The sequence below is a fragment of the Tachysurus vachellii genome, chromosome 15, assembly GCF_030014155.1.
Source record: "Tachysurus vachellii isolate PV-2020 chromosome 15, HZAU_Pvac_v1, whole genome shotgun sequence".
NCBI lineage: Eukaryota > Metazoa > Chordata > Actinopteri > Siluriformes > Bagridae > Tachysurus > Tachysurus vachellii.
This window is the reverse complement of record NC_083474.1, coordinates 17,187,734-17,203,108: the sequence shown is the minus strand read 5'-3', so window position 1 is coordinate 17,203,108 and position 15,375 is coordinate 17,187,734. Positions and strand designations below refer to the sequence as shown.

At 41.4% G+C, this 15,375-nt stretch overlaps 1 protein-coding gene across 1 annotated transcript in view; it reads right to left on the bottom strand.

Annotated features, from left to right (window-relative positions):
• Positions 1–15,375, bottom strand: part of st14 (ST14 transmembrane serine protease matriptase) — a 57,369-nt gene that overhangs the window by 3,472 nt on the left and 38,522 nt on the right. The window contains exons 9-18 of the mRNA XM_060888511.1: positions 13,778–13,881; positions 12,067–12,176; positions 11,219–11,349; positions 10,873–10,977; positions 10,585–10,692; positions 9,859–9,972; positions 6,874–6,993; positions 6,281–6,461; positions 4,402–4,673; positions 2,467–2,603 (exon numbers count right to left, since the gene is read on the bottom strand). Coding sequence (XP_060744494.1) covers positions 2,467–2,603; positions 4,402–4,673; positions 6,281–6,461; positions 6,874–6,993; positions 9,859–9,972; positions 10,585–10,692; positions 10,873–10,977; positions 11,219–11,349; positions 12,067–12,176; positions 13,778–13,881 — 1,382 coding nt within the window. The remainder of the gene's footprint in view (positions 1–2,466; positions 2,604–4,401; positions 4,674–6,280; positions 6,462–6,873; positions 6,994–9,858; positions 9,973–10,584; positions 10,693–10,872; positions 10,978–11,218; positions 11,350–12,066; positions 12,177–13,777; positions 13,882–15,375) is intronic.

Genomic DNA, 15,375 nt, shown 5'->3' with positions numbered 1-15,375 from the left:
AAAATGCCAGGATAATGCTTCTCACAGTGACGAGGTGTGGCTTCTTTGTCTGTCAGTTACAGAGTAGTAAGTTGTGACGTCTCTGTTTGTGAGTCATAATGGAGAAGGGACGGCTTCTAGATCACAAAAGTCATGTCTGTCAGTAACAGTAGAGAAGGCGTGGCCTCTATGTTAAATCGTGTTATGTCGCTCACAGAGGAAAGGGTCATGTCAATCTGTCAGTCACAGCAGAAGAGGTGTGTTTTCTCTGTCAATCCGAACAGTGGAGGCAGATCCTTTGTGACAGACGTCACAGTGATGCTGGTGTGACCTTATCCAGTTCAAACAGCTCTAAATCTTATCATATCAAATTGCTGTCTGATTTTAATGACCTTTTCATACAATTTAACAAGGATCTTTTATTAAGAAGCCCATAAAGACCAAAATCTAAGAGAGAGCGATACACACCTTTATAAGACTTTCTCAGACAATTTCATAAAAGATTTTACTGCCTTAATTTTAGCAGGATTAAAATAACGATGTCTAACACAATTATGCCTCGATTTCAAGAATGTCCTGATTAAATTAAAATTTAAACTCCATAGCATGCAGTGTGTAGTAGACTGTGTGTAGTAGACTGTGTGTAGTAGACTGTGTGTAGTAGTCTGTGTGTAGTAGACTGTGTGTAGTAGACTGTGTGTAGTAGTCTGTGTGTAGTAGACTGTGTGTAGTAGACTGTGTGTAGTAGACTGTGTGTAGTAGTCTGTGTGTAGTAGACTGTGTGTAGTAGACTGTGTGTAGTAGACTGTGTGTAGTAGACTGTGTGTAGTAGACTGTGTGTAGTAGTCTGTGTGTAGTAGTCTGTGTGTAGTAGACTGTGTGTAGTAGACTGTGTGTAGTAGACTGTGTGTAGTAGTCTGTGTGTAGTAGACTGTGTGTAGTAGACTGTGTGTAGTAGTCTGTGTGTAGTAGACTGTGTGTAGTAGACTGTGTGTAGTAGTCTGTGTGTAGTAGACTGTGTGTAGTAGACTGTGTGTAGTAGACTGTGTGTAGTAGTCTGTGTGTAGTAGACTGTGTGTAGTAGACTGTGTGTAGTAGACTGTGTGTAGTAGACTGTGTGTAGTAGTCTGTGTGTAGTAGACTGTGTGTAGTAGACTGTGTGTAGTAGTCTGTGTGTAGTAGTCTGTGTGTAGTAGACTGTGTGTAGTAGACTGTGTGTAGTAGACTGTGTGTAGTAGTCTGTGTGTAGTAGACTGTGTGTAGTAGACTGTGTGTAGTAGTCTGTGTGTAGTAGACTGTGTGTAGTAGACTGTGTGTAGTAGACTGTGTGTAGTAGACTGTGTGTAGTAGACTGTGTGTAGTAGTCTGTGTGTAGTAGACTGTGTGTAGTAGACTGTGTGTAGTAGTCTGTGTGTAGTAGACTGTGTGTAGTAGACTGTGTGTAGTAGTCTGTGTGTAGTAGACTGTGTGTAGTAGTCTGTGTGTAGTAGACTGTGTGTAGTAGTCTGTGTGTAGTAGACTGTGTGTAGTAGACTGTGTGTAGTAGACTGTGTGTAGTAGTCTGTGTGTAGTAGTCTGTGTGTAGTAGTCTGTGTGTAGTAGACTGTGTGTAGTAGACTGTGTGTAGTAGACTGTGTGTAGTAGTCTGTGTGTAGTAGACTGTGTGTAGTAGACTGTGTGTAGTAGTCTGTGTGTAGTAGACTGTGTGTAGTAGACTGTGTGTAGTAGTCTGTGTGTAGTAGACTGTGTGTAGTAGTCTGTGTGTAGTAGACTGTGTGTAGTAGACTGTGTGTAGTAGACTGTGTGTAGTAGTCTGTGTGTAGTAGACTGTGTGTAGTAGTCTGTGTGTAGTAGACTGTGTGTAGTAGACTGTGTGTAGTAGTCTGTGTGTAGTAGACTGTGTGTAGTAGTCTGTGTGTAGTAGACTGTGTGTAGTAGTCTGTGTGTAGTAGACTGTGTGTAGTAGACTGTGTGTAGTAGACTGTGTGTAGTAGTCTGTGTGTAGTAGACTGTGTGTAGTAGTCTGTGTGTAGTAGACTGTGTGTAGTAGACTGTGTGTAGTAGACTGTGTGTAGTAGACTGTGTGTAGTAGACTGTGTGTAGTAGACTGTGTGTAGTAGACTGTGTGTAGTAGACTGTGTGTAGTAGACTGTGTGTAGTAGACTGTGTGTAGTAGTCTGTGTGTAGTAGACTGTGTGTAGTAGACTGTGTGTAGTAGACTGTGTGTAGTAGTCTGTGTGTAGTAGTCTGTGTGTGCAGTGCAGCGGAGATGAATGTTCTTTGATAAGTCAGGCTAAAGATGGTTGGCTAAACTTTACTAAACTCTCTTTGTCATTTCACTGATTCTTTGAATATTGTAAACCAAATGTGGCCATGCCAATACAGCTTAAAGCTTAAACAAACAGAACAGAGAACATGATAGGTGTGTTTATGTAAGGTATATATATATATATATATTAGTAATGTTTAGTGTGTGTTCCTCTATACCTGGCAAGCATCCACACCTCCAGTAAGGAAGCCGCTGCACAACATGCGTGAGGTCACCTGACCCTCCGTTATTGAATCACAAACTGAGTCATTAATGATCTTCACCATCGCTTTCTGTAGAACAAAGGCAGTGATTCCTGAAATGAACACACACACACACACACACACACACACACACACACACACACACACACATCTGATTGATGATTCCATTGAACCTGGACTTACTTGGAGGTTAGCTGAGACAAAATGGCAAAAAAATTATCCATCCCTAATGACCACTTGCACTCACCTCCTTCCCTGATGACCCTCCCATACTCACCTCCTTCCCTGACCACCTCCCTTCACTCACCTCCTTCCCTGACCACCTCCCTTCACTCACCTCCTTCCCTGACCACCTCCCTTCACTCACCTCCTTCCCTGACCACCTCCCTTCACTCACCTCCTTCCCTGATGACCCTCCCATACTCACCTCCTTCCCTGACCACCTCCCTTCACTCACCTCCTTCCCTGACCACCTCCCTTCACTCACCTCCTTCCCTGATGATCCTCCCATATTCACCTCCTTCCCTGACCACCTCCCTTCACTCACCTCCTTCCCTGACCACCTCCCTTCACTCACCACCTTCCCTGACCACCTCCCTTTACTCACCTCCTTCCCTGACCACCTCCCTTCACTCACCTCCTTCCCTGATGACCCTCCCATACTCACCTCCTTCCCTGACCACCTCCCTTCACTCACCACCTTCCCTGACCACCTCCCTTTACTCACCTCCTTCCCTGACCACCTCCCTTCACTCACCTCCTTCCCTGATGACCCTCCTATACTCACCTCCTTCCCTGACCACCTCCCTTCACTCACCTCCTTCCCTGACCACCTCCCTTCACTCACCTCCTTCCCTGACCACCTCCCTTCACTCACCTCCTTCCCTGACCACCTCCCTTCACTCACCTCCTTCCCTGATGACCCTCCTATACTCACCACCTTCCCTGACCACCTCCCTTTACTCACCTCCTTCCCTGACCACCTCCCTTCACTCACCTCCTTCCCTGACCACCTCCCTTCACTCACCTCCTTCCCTGACCACCTCCCTTCACTCACCTCCTTCCCTGATGATCCTCCCATATTCACCTCCTTCCCTGACCACCTCCCTTCACTCACCTCCTTCCCTGACCACCTCCCTTCACTCACCACCTTCCCTGACCACCTCCCTTTACTCACCTCCTTCCCTGACCACCTCCCTTCACTCACCTCCTTCCCTGATGACCCTCCCATACTCACCTCCTTCCCTGATCACCTCCCTTCACTCACCACCTTCCCTGACCACCTCCCTTTACTCACCTCCTTCCCTGACCACCTCCCTTCACTCAACTCCTTCCCTGATGACCCTCCTATACTCACCTCCTTCCCTGACCACCTCCCTTCACTCACCACCTTCCCTGACCACCTCCCTTCACTCACCTCCTTCCCTGACCACCTCCCTTCACTCACCTCCTTCCCTGATGACCCTCCTATACTCACCACCTTCCCTGACCACCTCCCTTTACTCACCTCCTTCCCTGACCACCTCCCTTCACTCACCTCCTTCCCTGACCACCTCCCTTCACTCACCTCCTTCCCTGACCACCTCCCTTCACTCACCTCCTTCCCTGACCACCTCCCTTCACTCACCTCCTTCCCTGACCACCTCCCTTCACTCACCTCCTTCCCTGACCACCTCCCTTCACTCACCTCCTTCCCTGACCACCTCCCTTCACTCACCTCCTTCCCTGACCACCTCCCTTCACTCACCTCCTTCCCTGACCACCTCCCTTCACTCACCTCCTTCCCTGACCACCTCCCTTCACTCACCTCCTTCCCTGACCACCTCCCTTCACTCACCTCCTTCCCTGACCACTTCCCTTCACTCACTCCTTGATCACCTGATTACTCACCTGCCTCCCGAAGTGCTCCCCAGCCAGTCACCCAGCAGGGCATCCCAGGTGGGAAGACATGTGAGCTGGAGGGCAGACACACGGGATGAACAGTGCTGGTGAACTCCAGTGGCTCCTTCAGTTCCAGTACTGCAATATCGTTATCGAATGTCATCTGGTTGTAGTCGCTGTGTGTAATGATGGTCTTCAATTCTCGCATCTGCACAGTATTCTCTTCTCTTTGCTGATCGTTCATTCCGCTGTATGTCATCCAGTTCTCTGTCTCACGGTACCTATGGAAATAAAGTGGAGAGATTAGCCTTACTGACCATTTTTAGATGTTTTCTTTTCCTTTTTTTTTTTTTTTTTTTTTGGGGGCAGAGAGAGGTGGGCTGAAAATGAACTGAAAGAAAGAGAAAATGACCTAAAATTGTTTTTGATATTTACATGCATTTTTGTATGCTTTTGGTTTCAGATATTTAATATCCAAAGCACCCTTTTAAATACAACTCTACAAATCTAAATGCTTTCTCAAACTAACTTTAGACTAAAAGCCCTGGAGATCTTTCTTCAGGAGATTGTTGCCTGGTGTTTTTTTTTTCTTTTTTCTCCAAGGGCCACGCAGGAACAAAGCAAAACACTTTTGTACATTTTACACTTTAGCACACCGCTTCACACTGTCACACTTTAGCACAATGTTTTCCCCATCCTGTTTTTTGAGTTTCCCCTGCACTACACATTTCTCTGTATCCCTGTTCTAAAATCCTTGTGACACTGCATGGTAATGAGCTGAATGTAGCACTGGGAGCAGGTAAATGACAGTGAAGGAAGTCGGAAGGACTGGGGGGGTGAAAAAACAGCTTTATTGCTCCACCTGCTGGAGAGTGCTCTGAAATACAAGCTTCAGGACTGGAATTATTTGCGACATTATGTTCAAACATGTCAATATTTATCACAGCAAGACAGCACCGATTAACTCACTTTGTAATAAAGAACCCAATAACATGCATATCATCTCATACTCATTGTACACCACATAGTCTAAACCTCTAACAGGCTTATTTAACAAAGAAAAAAGAAACCTTGAGCTACGATTCGATTTACTGTAGTAGGAATGTTTGTTTATTTTTTTGTAAGTTGCTTCGTTTAAAAGCGTTTGCTAAATGATAAAAGTAAATGTTAATGGAAGAAGTCTTCAGTCTGTCTGAAAGGATGGATGGAGTTACGTTCAGCAGTTTGTCTGTAAACTGGATTATTTGTCATATTAACTTCAAGAAAGGAATTTATTTTGGTTTGCAGAAATGTCACCAACATTGTTAAACAGAAGTATAAAAGTCGTGGCCTAATGGTTAGAGAGTCTGACTCCTTAACCCTAAGGTTGTGGATTTGAGTCTCGAGCCAGCCATGACTGAGGTGCCTTTGAACAAGGCACCGAAACACCCCGACTGCTCCCCGGGCGCCGCAGCATAAATGGTTGCCCACTGCTCCGGGTGTGTGTTCACGGTGTGTGTGTTCACTGCTGTGTGTGTGCACTTTGGATGGGTTAAATGCAGAAAACATATTCTGAGTATGGGTCACCGTACCTAGCTGTATGTCACTTTCACTTCACTTCACTTCACTTCAGATAAAAAGGGTAAAATGTGTTATTATTCTTCAAGAAATTAAAAAAAAAGGAAAAACAAACTGCACTGTTGTTAGAAAACAAACCTCGGGGTGGTACGACTAACTCCAGCATTCTGTTGTTCATTACGGTTCTGTAACAGGATGAGCCCAAGTGTGTTATAGTATGAAAATGAACATTTGTGCTTGACATTATATCAGACACTACATGTTTTGGTTAACTGCCTTTGGGGTAGGTTTAAATGTGACTGATATGGATTTTTCTTTTGGTTGTACTTACACAGGGTCTCCAGTCATGAAGCAGTGAGCGGCAGTGAGCAACCATTTGTTAGAGATGATGGAGGCGCCGCAGACGTGCCCGCTGGTTTGGTAGTGTAGGCTGACCTGCCACGGCCATTCGCCCACATCAGCATTCTGCCCCCCGACTATGCGGTTGTGTTTGTACGGTCGCTGTCCACAATCTGAAAGAAAACAACAAACAAAGATACGAACCAACCTAAAATATACAGGACAAATTTAATTGGGGGTTAAGTAAGTGAAATAATGATCTCATGCTCATAACTATGCCATAGTGCTTCATAGCTCTGTTTCCTTTACACTATATAGAAGGATTGCTAACGCAACTAGCAGGCTTGCTTGCTACAAATAATGCTAATTATCCATCAGAATAAAGCTTTGCAATTATGTCATTGTTGTCAAATCTCGAAACTAAGAGGTTTAACGATGAAATCGGCACTATGTCTAAAATGAGCCTGAAAGAAATGAATGATGTCTTGCTGAGGTCAGTGTGTACATTAGAGCAGAAAGGCTAACAGCGTTAAGGCTAACAGCGCTAACAGGACTAGCATTAAGCAGTGAGGGACAGAGACTCACCACAGCCCTTCTCATCAGACCCATCAGAGCAGTCGGTGACTTTATCACACTCAGCGTTGAGTTTGTTCACACAATTGCCATTTCCACAGGTGAAGGTGAAATCTGTGCACATTCCCAAAGCTGGAAGAGAAAAAGTTATGTTGATAAAGCAAAGGAAGGAACTGCAATATCCTGTCGTTTTACTTTCTTCCTCCATACTTTTCATTTTCGCTTGTCCTTCGTGTCTGCCTTTCATTCTGCCTTATCTACCTTCCTTTATACCTTATCTACCTTCCTTTATACCTTATCTACCTTCCTTCCTGCCTGTTCATTCCTTCCTTTCTGACTGTTCACCTATTCCTTTCTGACTGTTCATTACACCGTTCTGCCTTTTCCGTCCCTCCACCCATCCCTTCTTTCTTTCCGTTCTTTCTTCCAACTTTTCTCCCTTTTCTTTTGTTCTTCCAACCTTTCTGTCTTTCTGATATTTCTTCTAACCTTTCCCTCTTTTCTTTCTTTCTTCCAACCTTTCTCTCTTTTCTTTCTTTCTTCCAACTTTTCTCTCTTTTTTCCTTTCTTCCAACTTTTCTCTCCCTCTGTTCTTTCTTCCAACTTTTCTCTCCTTTCTTTCTTTCTTTCTTTCTTTCTTTCTTTCTTTCTTTCTTTATACTTTTCGCTCTTTTCCTTCTACTTTTCTCTCTTTTCTTTCTTTCTTTCTTTCTTTCTTTCTTTCTTCCAACCTTTCTATCTTTCTGTTCTTTCTTCCAACCTTTCTCTCTTTTCTTTCTTTCTTCCAAACATTCTCTCTTTCTGTTCTTTCTTCCAACCTTTCTCTCTTTTCTTTCTTTCTTCCAACTTTTCTCTCTTTCTGTTATTTCTTCCGACTTTTCTCTCTTTTCTTTCTTCCTTCCAACTTTTTAATCCTTCCGTTCTTTCTCTTCTTCCGTTCCTCCCTTTCTTCTTCCTTCCTTTCTCCCTTTTTCTCTTCCTTCCTTTTGAAAAATTCTCCCTGCCTCCTGATGTCTTGAAATATTTCCTTTACCATTTGAAAGAAGCTGTTCAATAGCCTAATCATGTACCATGAATTCTTACCAGACACTGAAATATCTGCATGTAATACATTTCTATGTCATAAATACCTTTTTAACTCAACTGCAGAACCGTTTAACGTACTGTCTGCTGGTGGAGAGTTTAGTAACCCTGTGCTAATTATCCACTGGAACATTTTAAAGAGCCTCATTTGTTCCGAAGGCCACTGGTTAAAAGTGGGAGTTAAAGTGGGAGTTAAACAGAGCTGGAACCTGGAAGTTTCTCTGTAGCCAGAGATTGTTATCGATCACAACTAGTGCTCAATAGATGCTAGAAAACCTTACATAGATACTAGGCAACTTATCAGCTTTACATTATGCACATGCTTCAAACCAAACCTGCTGAAGAATGAGAGAGAGTGTGGGAGAGAGACACAAGTGAAAGATGGTGATGATTCAATACAGCAAGCAAATGACAAACTCTGACCACCTGTGTGTGTGTGTGTGTGTGTGTGTGTGTGTGTGTGTTGTACTGAGCTGAGTCAGTGTTCAGTGGAACTTAAACGTGGCAGAAGGTGTAAGAGTTAAAGCAGAAATAGCTCATGAAATCCTTCTGAAATGAGCAACAGACAGCCATCTGGAGTAGTGCTTCCTGTTTGTGCTTCAGGAACTTACTAAACTCACACAAAAATGAGTGGCTCTGTGATGCCATGTAAATGTGGATGAATATGATGTGAATCACATGCAATGACCTGCACAGTCACCACGTCTCAGTCCAACTGAACAGCTACAGTATGAGAGATTTTGGAGTGGTGTGTTAGATTTATTCTTCTTTCTTCCAACCTTTCTCTCCCTCTGTTCTTTCTTCCAACCTTTCCCTCTTTTCTTTCTTTCTTTCAACATTTCTCTCTTTTCTTTCTTTTCTCAAACCTTTCTCTCTTTTTGTTATTTCTTCCAACCTTTCTCTGTTTTCTTTCTTTGTTCCAACTTTTCTCTTTTCTTTCTTTCTTCCAACTTTTCTCTCCCTCCATTCTTTCTTCCAACCTTTCTCTCTTTCTGTTATTTCTACCAACTTTTCTTTCTTTCTTTCTTTCTTTCTTTCTTTCTTTCTTTCTTCCAACCTTTCTCTCCCTCCATTCTTTCTTCCAACCTTTCTCTCCCTCCGTTCTTTCTTCCAACCTTGCCCTCTTTTCTTTCTTTCTTCCAACTTTTCTCTTTTCTTTCTTTCTTCCAGACTTTCTCTTTTTCTGTTATTTCTTCCAACCTTTCTCTCCCTCCGTTCTTTCTTCCAACCTTGCCCTCTTTTCTTTCTTTCTTCCAACTTTTCTCTTTTCTTTCTTTCTTCCAGACTTTCTCTCTTTCTGTTATTTCTTCCAACCTTTCTCTCCCTCCGTTCTTTGTTCCAACTTTTCTCTCTTTACCTTCTTTCTTCCAACCTTTCTCTCCCTCCATTCTTTCTTCCAACCTCTCTCTCTTTGTTATTGCTTCCAACTTTTCTCTTTTCTTTCTTTCTGTCTTCCAAACTTTCTCTCCCTCCATTCTTTCTTCCAACCTTTCTCTCCCTCCATTCTTTCTTCCAACCATTCTCACCCTCTGTTCTGTCTTCTAACCTTTCCCTCGTTACTTTCTTTCTTCCGACCTTTCTTTCTTTTCTCAAACCTTTCTCTCCACACCGTTCTTTCTTTTAAAACTTTCTCTCCTTCCGTACTTCTACATCTGTACATCTTTTACACTTGTACATCTGGGCTTTGAAAAAGACTCTGAAAGTCTCCATACCCGTCTACACCTGTCCTTTCAGCAGCAGAATTCATTTAACAATTGTTTTGAAGAAATTTTCCTGCCTACACAAAATGCTTTGTGCACTTTGGAACACGCCTAATTGAATATCCTGTAAGTGATGCTGAAGCGTCATGTCAAAGCATCAAAAAGCATGACAATGTTGTTAAATAGACAGATGGATGTCTGGAAGTTCACTTACACTCTTTACAGGAGGCTTCATCGCTGCCATCTGTACAGTCTTTCTTCCCATTACACTTCACAGTCTGAGGCAAACAGGTGCCATCACCACAACGGAGCTGATTCTTCCCACAGGCTAGAGAAAGAGAGAGAGAGAGAGAGAGAGAGAGAGAGAGAGAGAGATGTAACTGTAGGTATAAAGTGGAAAACACACACAAACAAATATTTGCACCTAGGGATAATTTAGCACAGCCTACCTGTTAGACAGCGGGAAGAAACCAGAAAACCCAGATAAAATTCATGCAAGCGTATTTATTAATATATCATAAAATGTTGAATTATTAAAACACACACACACACACACACACACACACACACACACACACACACACACACACACACACACACACACACACACAGCTATCCACAGATCACAGGTTTTAAATTCGTGAATGTGTCCGTCTGGGTCTTGAAGTCCATTCCACTTTAGTAATCTCATGTACTCAGAACAGCAATACTGGGTTGTCCATGTTTTATAAGTCTTACTGTTCCTCCCTGAGTTCTTATCAAAGCAAACATGACATATATCTACAAATCAGCGCAAGGTTTGCATTCCCATTGGCTTTTTAATGGATAAAAGTTAATCTTCTTCCTCAGAAATGTGTGAAGATGAGCTATAAGGGCTACTTCCATCATGTATGGAAAACCAGTATTTACTTTAGTTATTTTTCCACAATAAAGTACTCACTGCAGCCTTTTTCATCACTGTTGTCTCCGCAGTCGTTCACTTGGTCACACACCGAGTATTTAGGTTTACATATGCCATTGGCACATACAAAGTGGTCATCCTCGCATTCTGGAAGAAGGACACACACATAAGCTCTCTATCCTATCATTATTACACATTCTAAATTGCAAACTAATTACGTTACCCAAGTTTTTTTATACTACAGTACATTCCAGGTGGATGACCTTTTAAATAAAGCGTTTGATTTTCAGTTGCTTATTTTAGATACATTTTTATTTTGGCACTTACGACACTTTTTCTCGTCGCTCATGTCTCCACAGTCGTTCCACCCATCGCACTGCAGCTCTTTGGAAATGCAGAAACCTGTGGCACAGGTAAACTGACCCGGACAAGCTACGCACAGAGAGACAGACAGACAGACAGACAGACAGACAGACAGACAGACAGACAGACAGAGAAACAGATCAATTAAAAGTTTATGGACATACAATGGAAATATAAAGGCTACTACTACTAATATTCAGCATTTCTGACACCCAAGCAGCATCAACCACTAAAACTCTTTGACTATTAAAGGTTTGCAGATTGATTGTATATTAAAACATCGAATGTAATAGAATCCAGATTGGCTTACGGTTCTGTGGGTCGTAAGCTTTGTATTGGGCTCTGAAGCCTTTGTCCGTGTACGAGCCGTCTGAATGGAAGGTTATCAGCATGGTGTTGGAGTTGCTGTTCAGAGCCAGGGAAGATCTTTCCCCACAGTACCTTACACACAAGCAAAAATAAACACCGTTGTCTTTCTTATGGTTTGCAATACACACATCCCTTAGCTTGTTTAGACACATAACTGTGTAAATAAATGAATAACTGGCAACCCACACATTACATTAAATACGCCACACATTACATTAAATTTTAGATGTCAATCAGCCTACAGTGCAAGTGGATAGGAAACCAGATTACCCAGAAGAAACCAAAGAAGCACAAAGACAACATGCAAACTCCATACACAAAAGCACACATGGAGAGGCAGGAATCACACCCCTAACCCTTAATGTACAATATAAACATTATGCAACTAAGGTGATTGCAAAACATCAGGGAAAAACAGGGCATTTCCATGTGCGATAAAATGAATTAAAAGGTAAAGTGAACTACATTCATACTCATGTGGAAGTAGAAATATTCCCAAAACTAGTGGTAGAATAGAACAAATCCTCGACATATGTTACAATAAAATGTGTGAACATCTCAGGTGTGAAAACTGTGACTGAACTCATAGTTTTGAATCACGTTTTTCCCCCAAATAAAGAATACCTACTTATTATATACACCTACTATATTATAATACCTACTTATGATATACACTTACTCTAGTCTAAAACATCGTGAATCTAATTCAGTAAAATGACATGTTTAGTAAATCAGTCTGAAAGGATTTTTTTAAGTAATAAGTAAAATATATAAAAAAGTAAATCTTACTTTGTGCCGTTGATCTGCACGTAGTCTTTGCTGCAAACGCGGATGTTCACGCCCGGTTCCTTCAGACGGAACATGGTGAACTTCACCCGGATTTTCATGCCTATCGGGACCTGAGCACATCGCAGGCATTGTCAGTGCTGAAGGTGTCATAAAGGAGAAAGTCTAGATCTTTTCTGTGCTTTACTGAACCTTTAACCCCTAGGAGTTCAAGGTGCTGTTTGGATTCCAGAGCTGTTTCACATGCCCTGATGTTTGTTCTTATTTCAGGTCCTTACATCGTTTTAAAAACAAAAGTCTCTTTACACTATATTTAGCTATATCACTGTGCTATAATAATATATGAACAGTGTGTGTATATATATATATATATATATATATATATATATATATATATATATATATACATACAGTAAGGCCACCATCGGAAAAGAATACTAATACTCCCTACTCATAACTAAAATAAAAATATATATTTCAGTTATTCCATGCATCCATATACTTTATGCATTTTCACATAGAACATAAACCAATTTTTTTTAATAAATAATAAAATGTTTGGTCGTGTACATGTTCAGCAACGAATTTCTTTTCTGAATGATTTTCTAAGATGAAAATACACACTCAGGGTTTTAAGAATTCCAAAAACTGATAGAAAAAATAGAAAAGTTCCAGACATATGTTTCTATCTTCAAGTTAAATGATGATATTGAACCTTTTTTTTTGCTCTCTTAACATTTACAGCATTTTGCAGACGCCCTTATCCAGAGCGACGTCCAATGTTAGAGATAAGTGCTTAAATCTCTAACATTGGGTACATTAATGCTGGCTCACTAGGTTACATACTGAAGATACCATGAGTTTAAAACATTGTTCAAAGTTACAACGAAAAAGTTTCAAAGGTTGTTTTTTTCATTTTTTTTTTAATGCAAAAAAATAGGGAAAGAAGTGCTAGTTGAAGTGTTTCCTGAATTGAAAATAGCCGGTGACTCAGCTGTCCGGACCGCTAGGGGAAGTTCATTCCACCACCTTGGTGCCAGAACAGAAAAGATGCCCCAAGTGTTTGAGACTAAAATTTGAATTTAATAAAATATCTGATACGCCAGTGCTAAAAAAGATGAAGCCAAATTTCTCCTCAGCTAGCCGAAACACGGACGATAAAAAAATTTAGTGTAAACGTCCGTATTCTTTTTATATACGGAATAAAATTTTAAATACACATTTTGTACAACATTTAGATGTAATAAAAAGTTGCAGACATCACAAGAATTTCGCCAAATAAATACAAATTGTCTCCTACCACAAAGTTAAATTTACTAAAGATAATGCAGCACAAACATGTTTTTTTATCTGCTAGTTTTTAAGCTAAATGTTACTATTAGTTAACAGTGTGATGATGTGTAATCCCAGCTTTTATAGATATAAGATTTGGTTTAATATAATGAACATAACTTGAGATAAACCTATATTGCTGATGAATATGTATGATGCTAAATTAGAGGCTAGAATGTTCCTCAAAGTGCAAAAGTAACTGTGTAAAGTAACTGAGCACAGATAAAGTAACCCAGCTGGATGTGTTCGTAAATCTTTGTAACTTGTTTCACTCATAAGATAAAATGGAAAATGGTTTTAGACGTCAAAAGTTCAGCCTTGTGATTTGGAGTAAGGTGAGATACAGACGCAGGAGCTATGCTTGAGTAGTGAGTATAGTTACACTGATGGTCCAGTTGCAGTCCACCATGGGGGGGTAGAAGCTGGGGTAATGTGGGCTGGTGAAGGTCCCGGACTCGTTGGTCAGAAGACCTCCGCATGTCTGAGCTAAAGAAAAAAGAGAGCAATGAGAAGAGCAGTGCAGAGATAAAAGTCCTCAACTTAATCTACATAACAGTAAAGAACAAAGCACCGAGAAATACAGGGGGAAAAAAATCCATGGTTAATATGGATAGTGTTTTAATACAACAATTAAATATAAATAAGAAATAATTGAATTTCTTATTTATATTTCATTGTTTTATAAAAGGGGGTCACGGTGGCTTAGTGGTTAGCACGTTCGCCTCACACTTCCAGGGTTGGGGGTTCGATTCCCGCCTCCACCTTGTGTGTGTGGAGTTTGCATGTTCTCCCCGTGCCTCGGGGGTTTCCTCCGGGTACTCCGGTTTCCTCCCCCGGTCCAAAGACATGCATGGTAGGTTGATTGGCATCTCTGGAAAATTGTCCGTAGTGTGTGATTGTGTGAGTGAATGAGTGTGTGTGTGTGCCCTGCGATGGGTTGGCACTCCGTACAGGGTGTATCCTGCCTTGATGCCCGATGACGCCTGAGATAGGCACAGGCTCCCCGTGACCCGAGGTAGTTCAGATAAGCGGTAGAAAATGAGTGAGTGAGTGAGTGAGTGAGTGAGTGAGTGAGTGAGTGAGTGAGTGTTTTATAAAAACAATATCTCTAATTTTGCACCATATTTTGCGCAAAATGTAAGATACTATCTTACATTTTGCGCAAAATATGGCCAAATAATATGTTGAAATTGATCCCAAAGAAGCCACCTAGTAGTTCCTGGCTAGCTAGCTTACAATGATTTGGATGTTCCTGTTAAAGATGCATCCTTTATTAAAACGGTCTTCTCTTCTTCCTTTTCATCTGACAAGCTTTTATATTTCCAGTCACAAGTGCTAGTCATTTGCCATGAAGTCTACTGTAGTAATGGTTTCAGTGGGGCTGTTAGGAGTGATCCAAAATGTCCCAGTGCAGTTAAAGTAAACATAAATAATCCTGGAATGCTCAAACTGACTGTATAATAATTAATTAATTACTAACAAACATGCAAATCATTGTAGGGAAACATAATTACAATGTAGAAAGCATTGGGACAAAGAGTACAGAAAAATTCCTGCTTTATGGCTGTAACATTTGATTCGAAATTCATTTTAACACATCTAGAACAAACACTGTAATATGAAAGCCCTGAATTAACATAGTTATATATTGTTATATATGTATAATGTATTATATTATGTTATATATCATTCATTCATTCATTTTCTACCGCTTATCCGAACTACCTCGGGTCACGGGGATCTCTCTCTCTCTCTCTCTCTCTCTCTCTCTCTCTCTCTCTCCCTCCCTCCCTCCCTCCCTCCCTCCCTCCCTTTCTCTCTCTCTCTCTCAAATTCACAGTGGGGTCAAATTCACAGTGGGCCAAAATATAAAACTGAGATAAAGTCACGGGCCAAACTGAATACTCTCTCTCACTCACTTGTTTTCTACCGCTTATCCGAACTACCTCGGGTCACGGGGAGCCTGTGCCTATCTCAGGC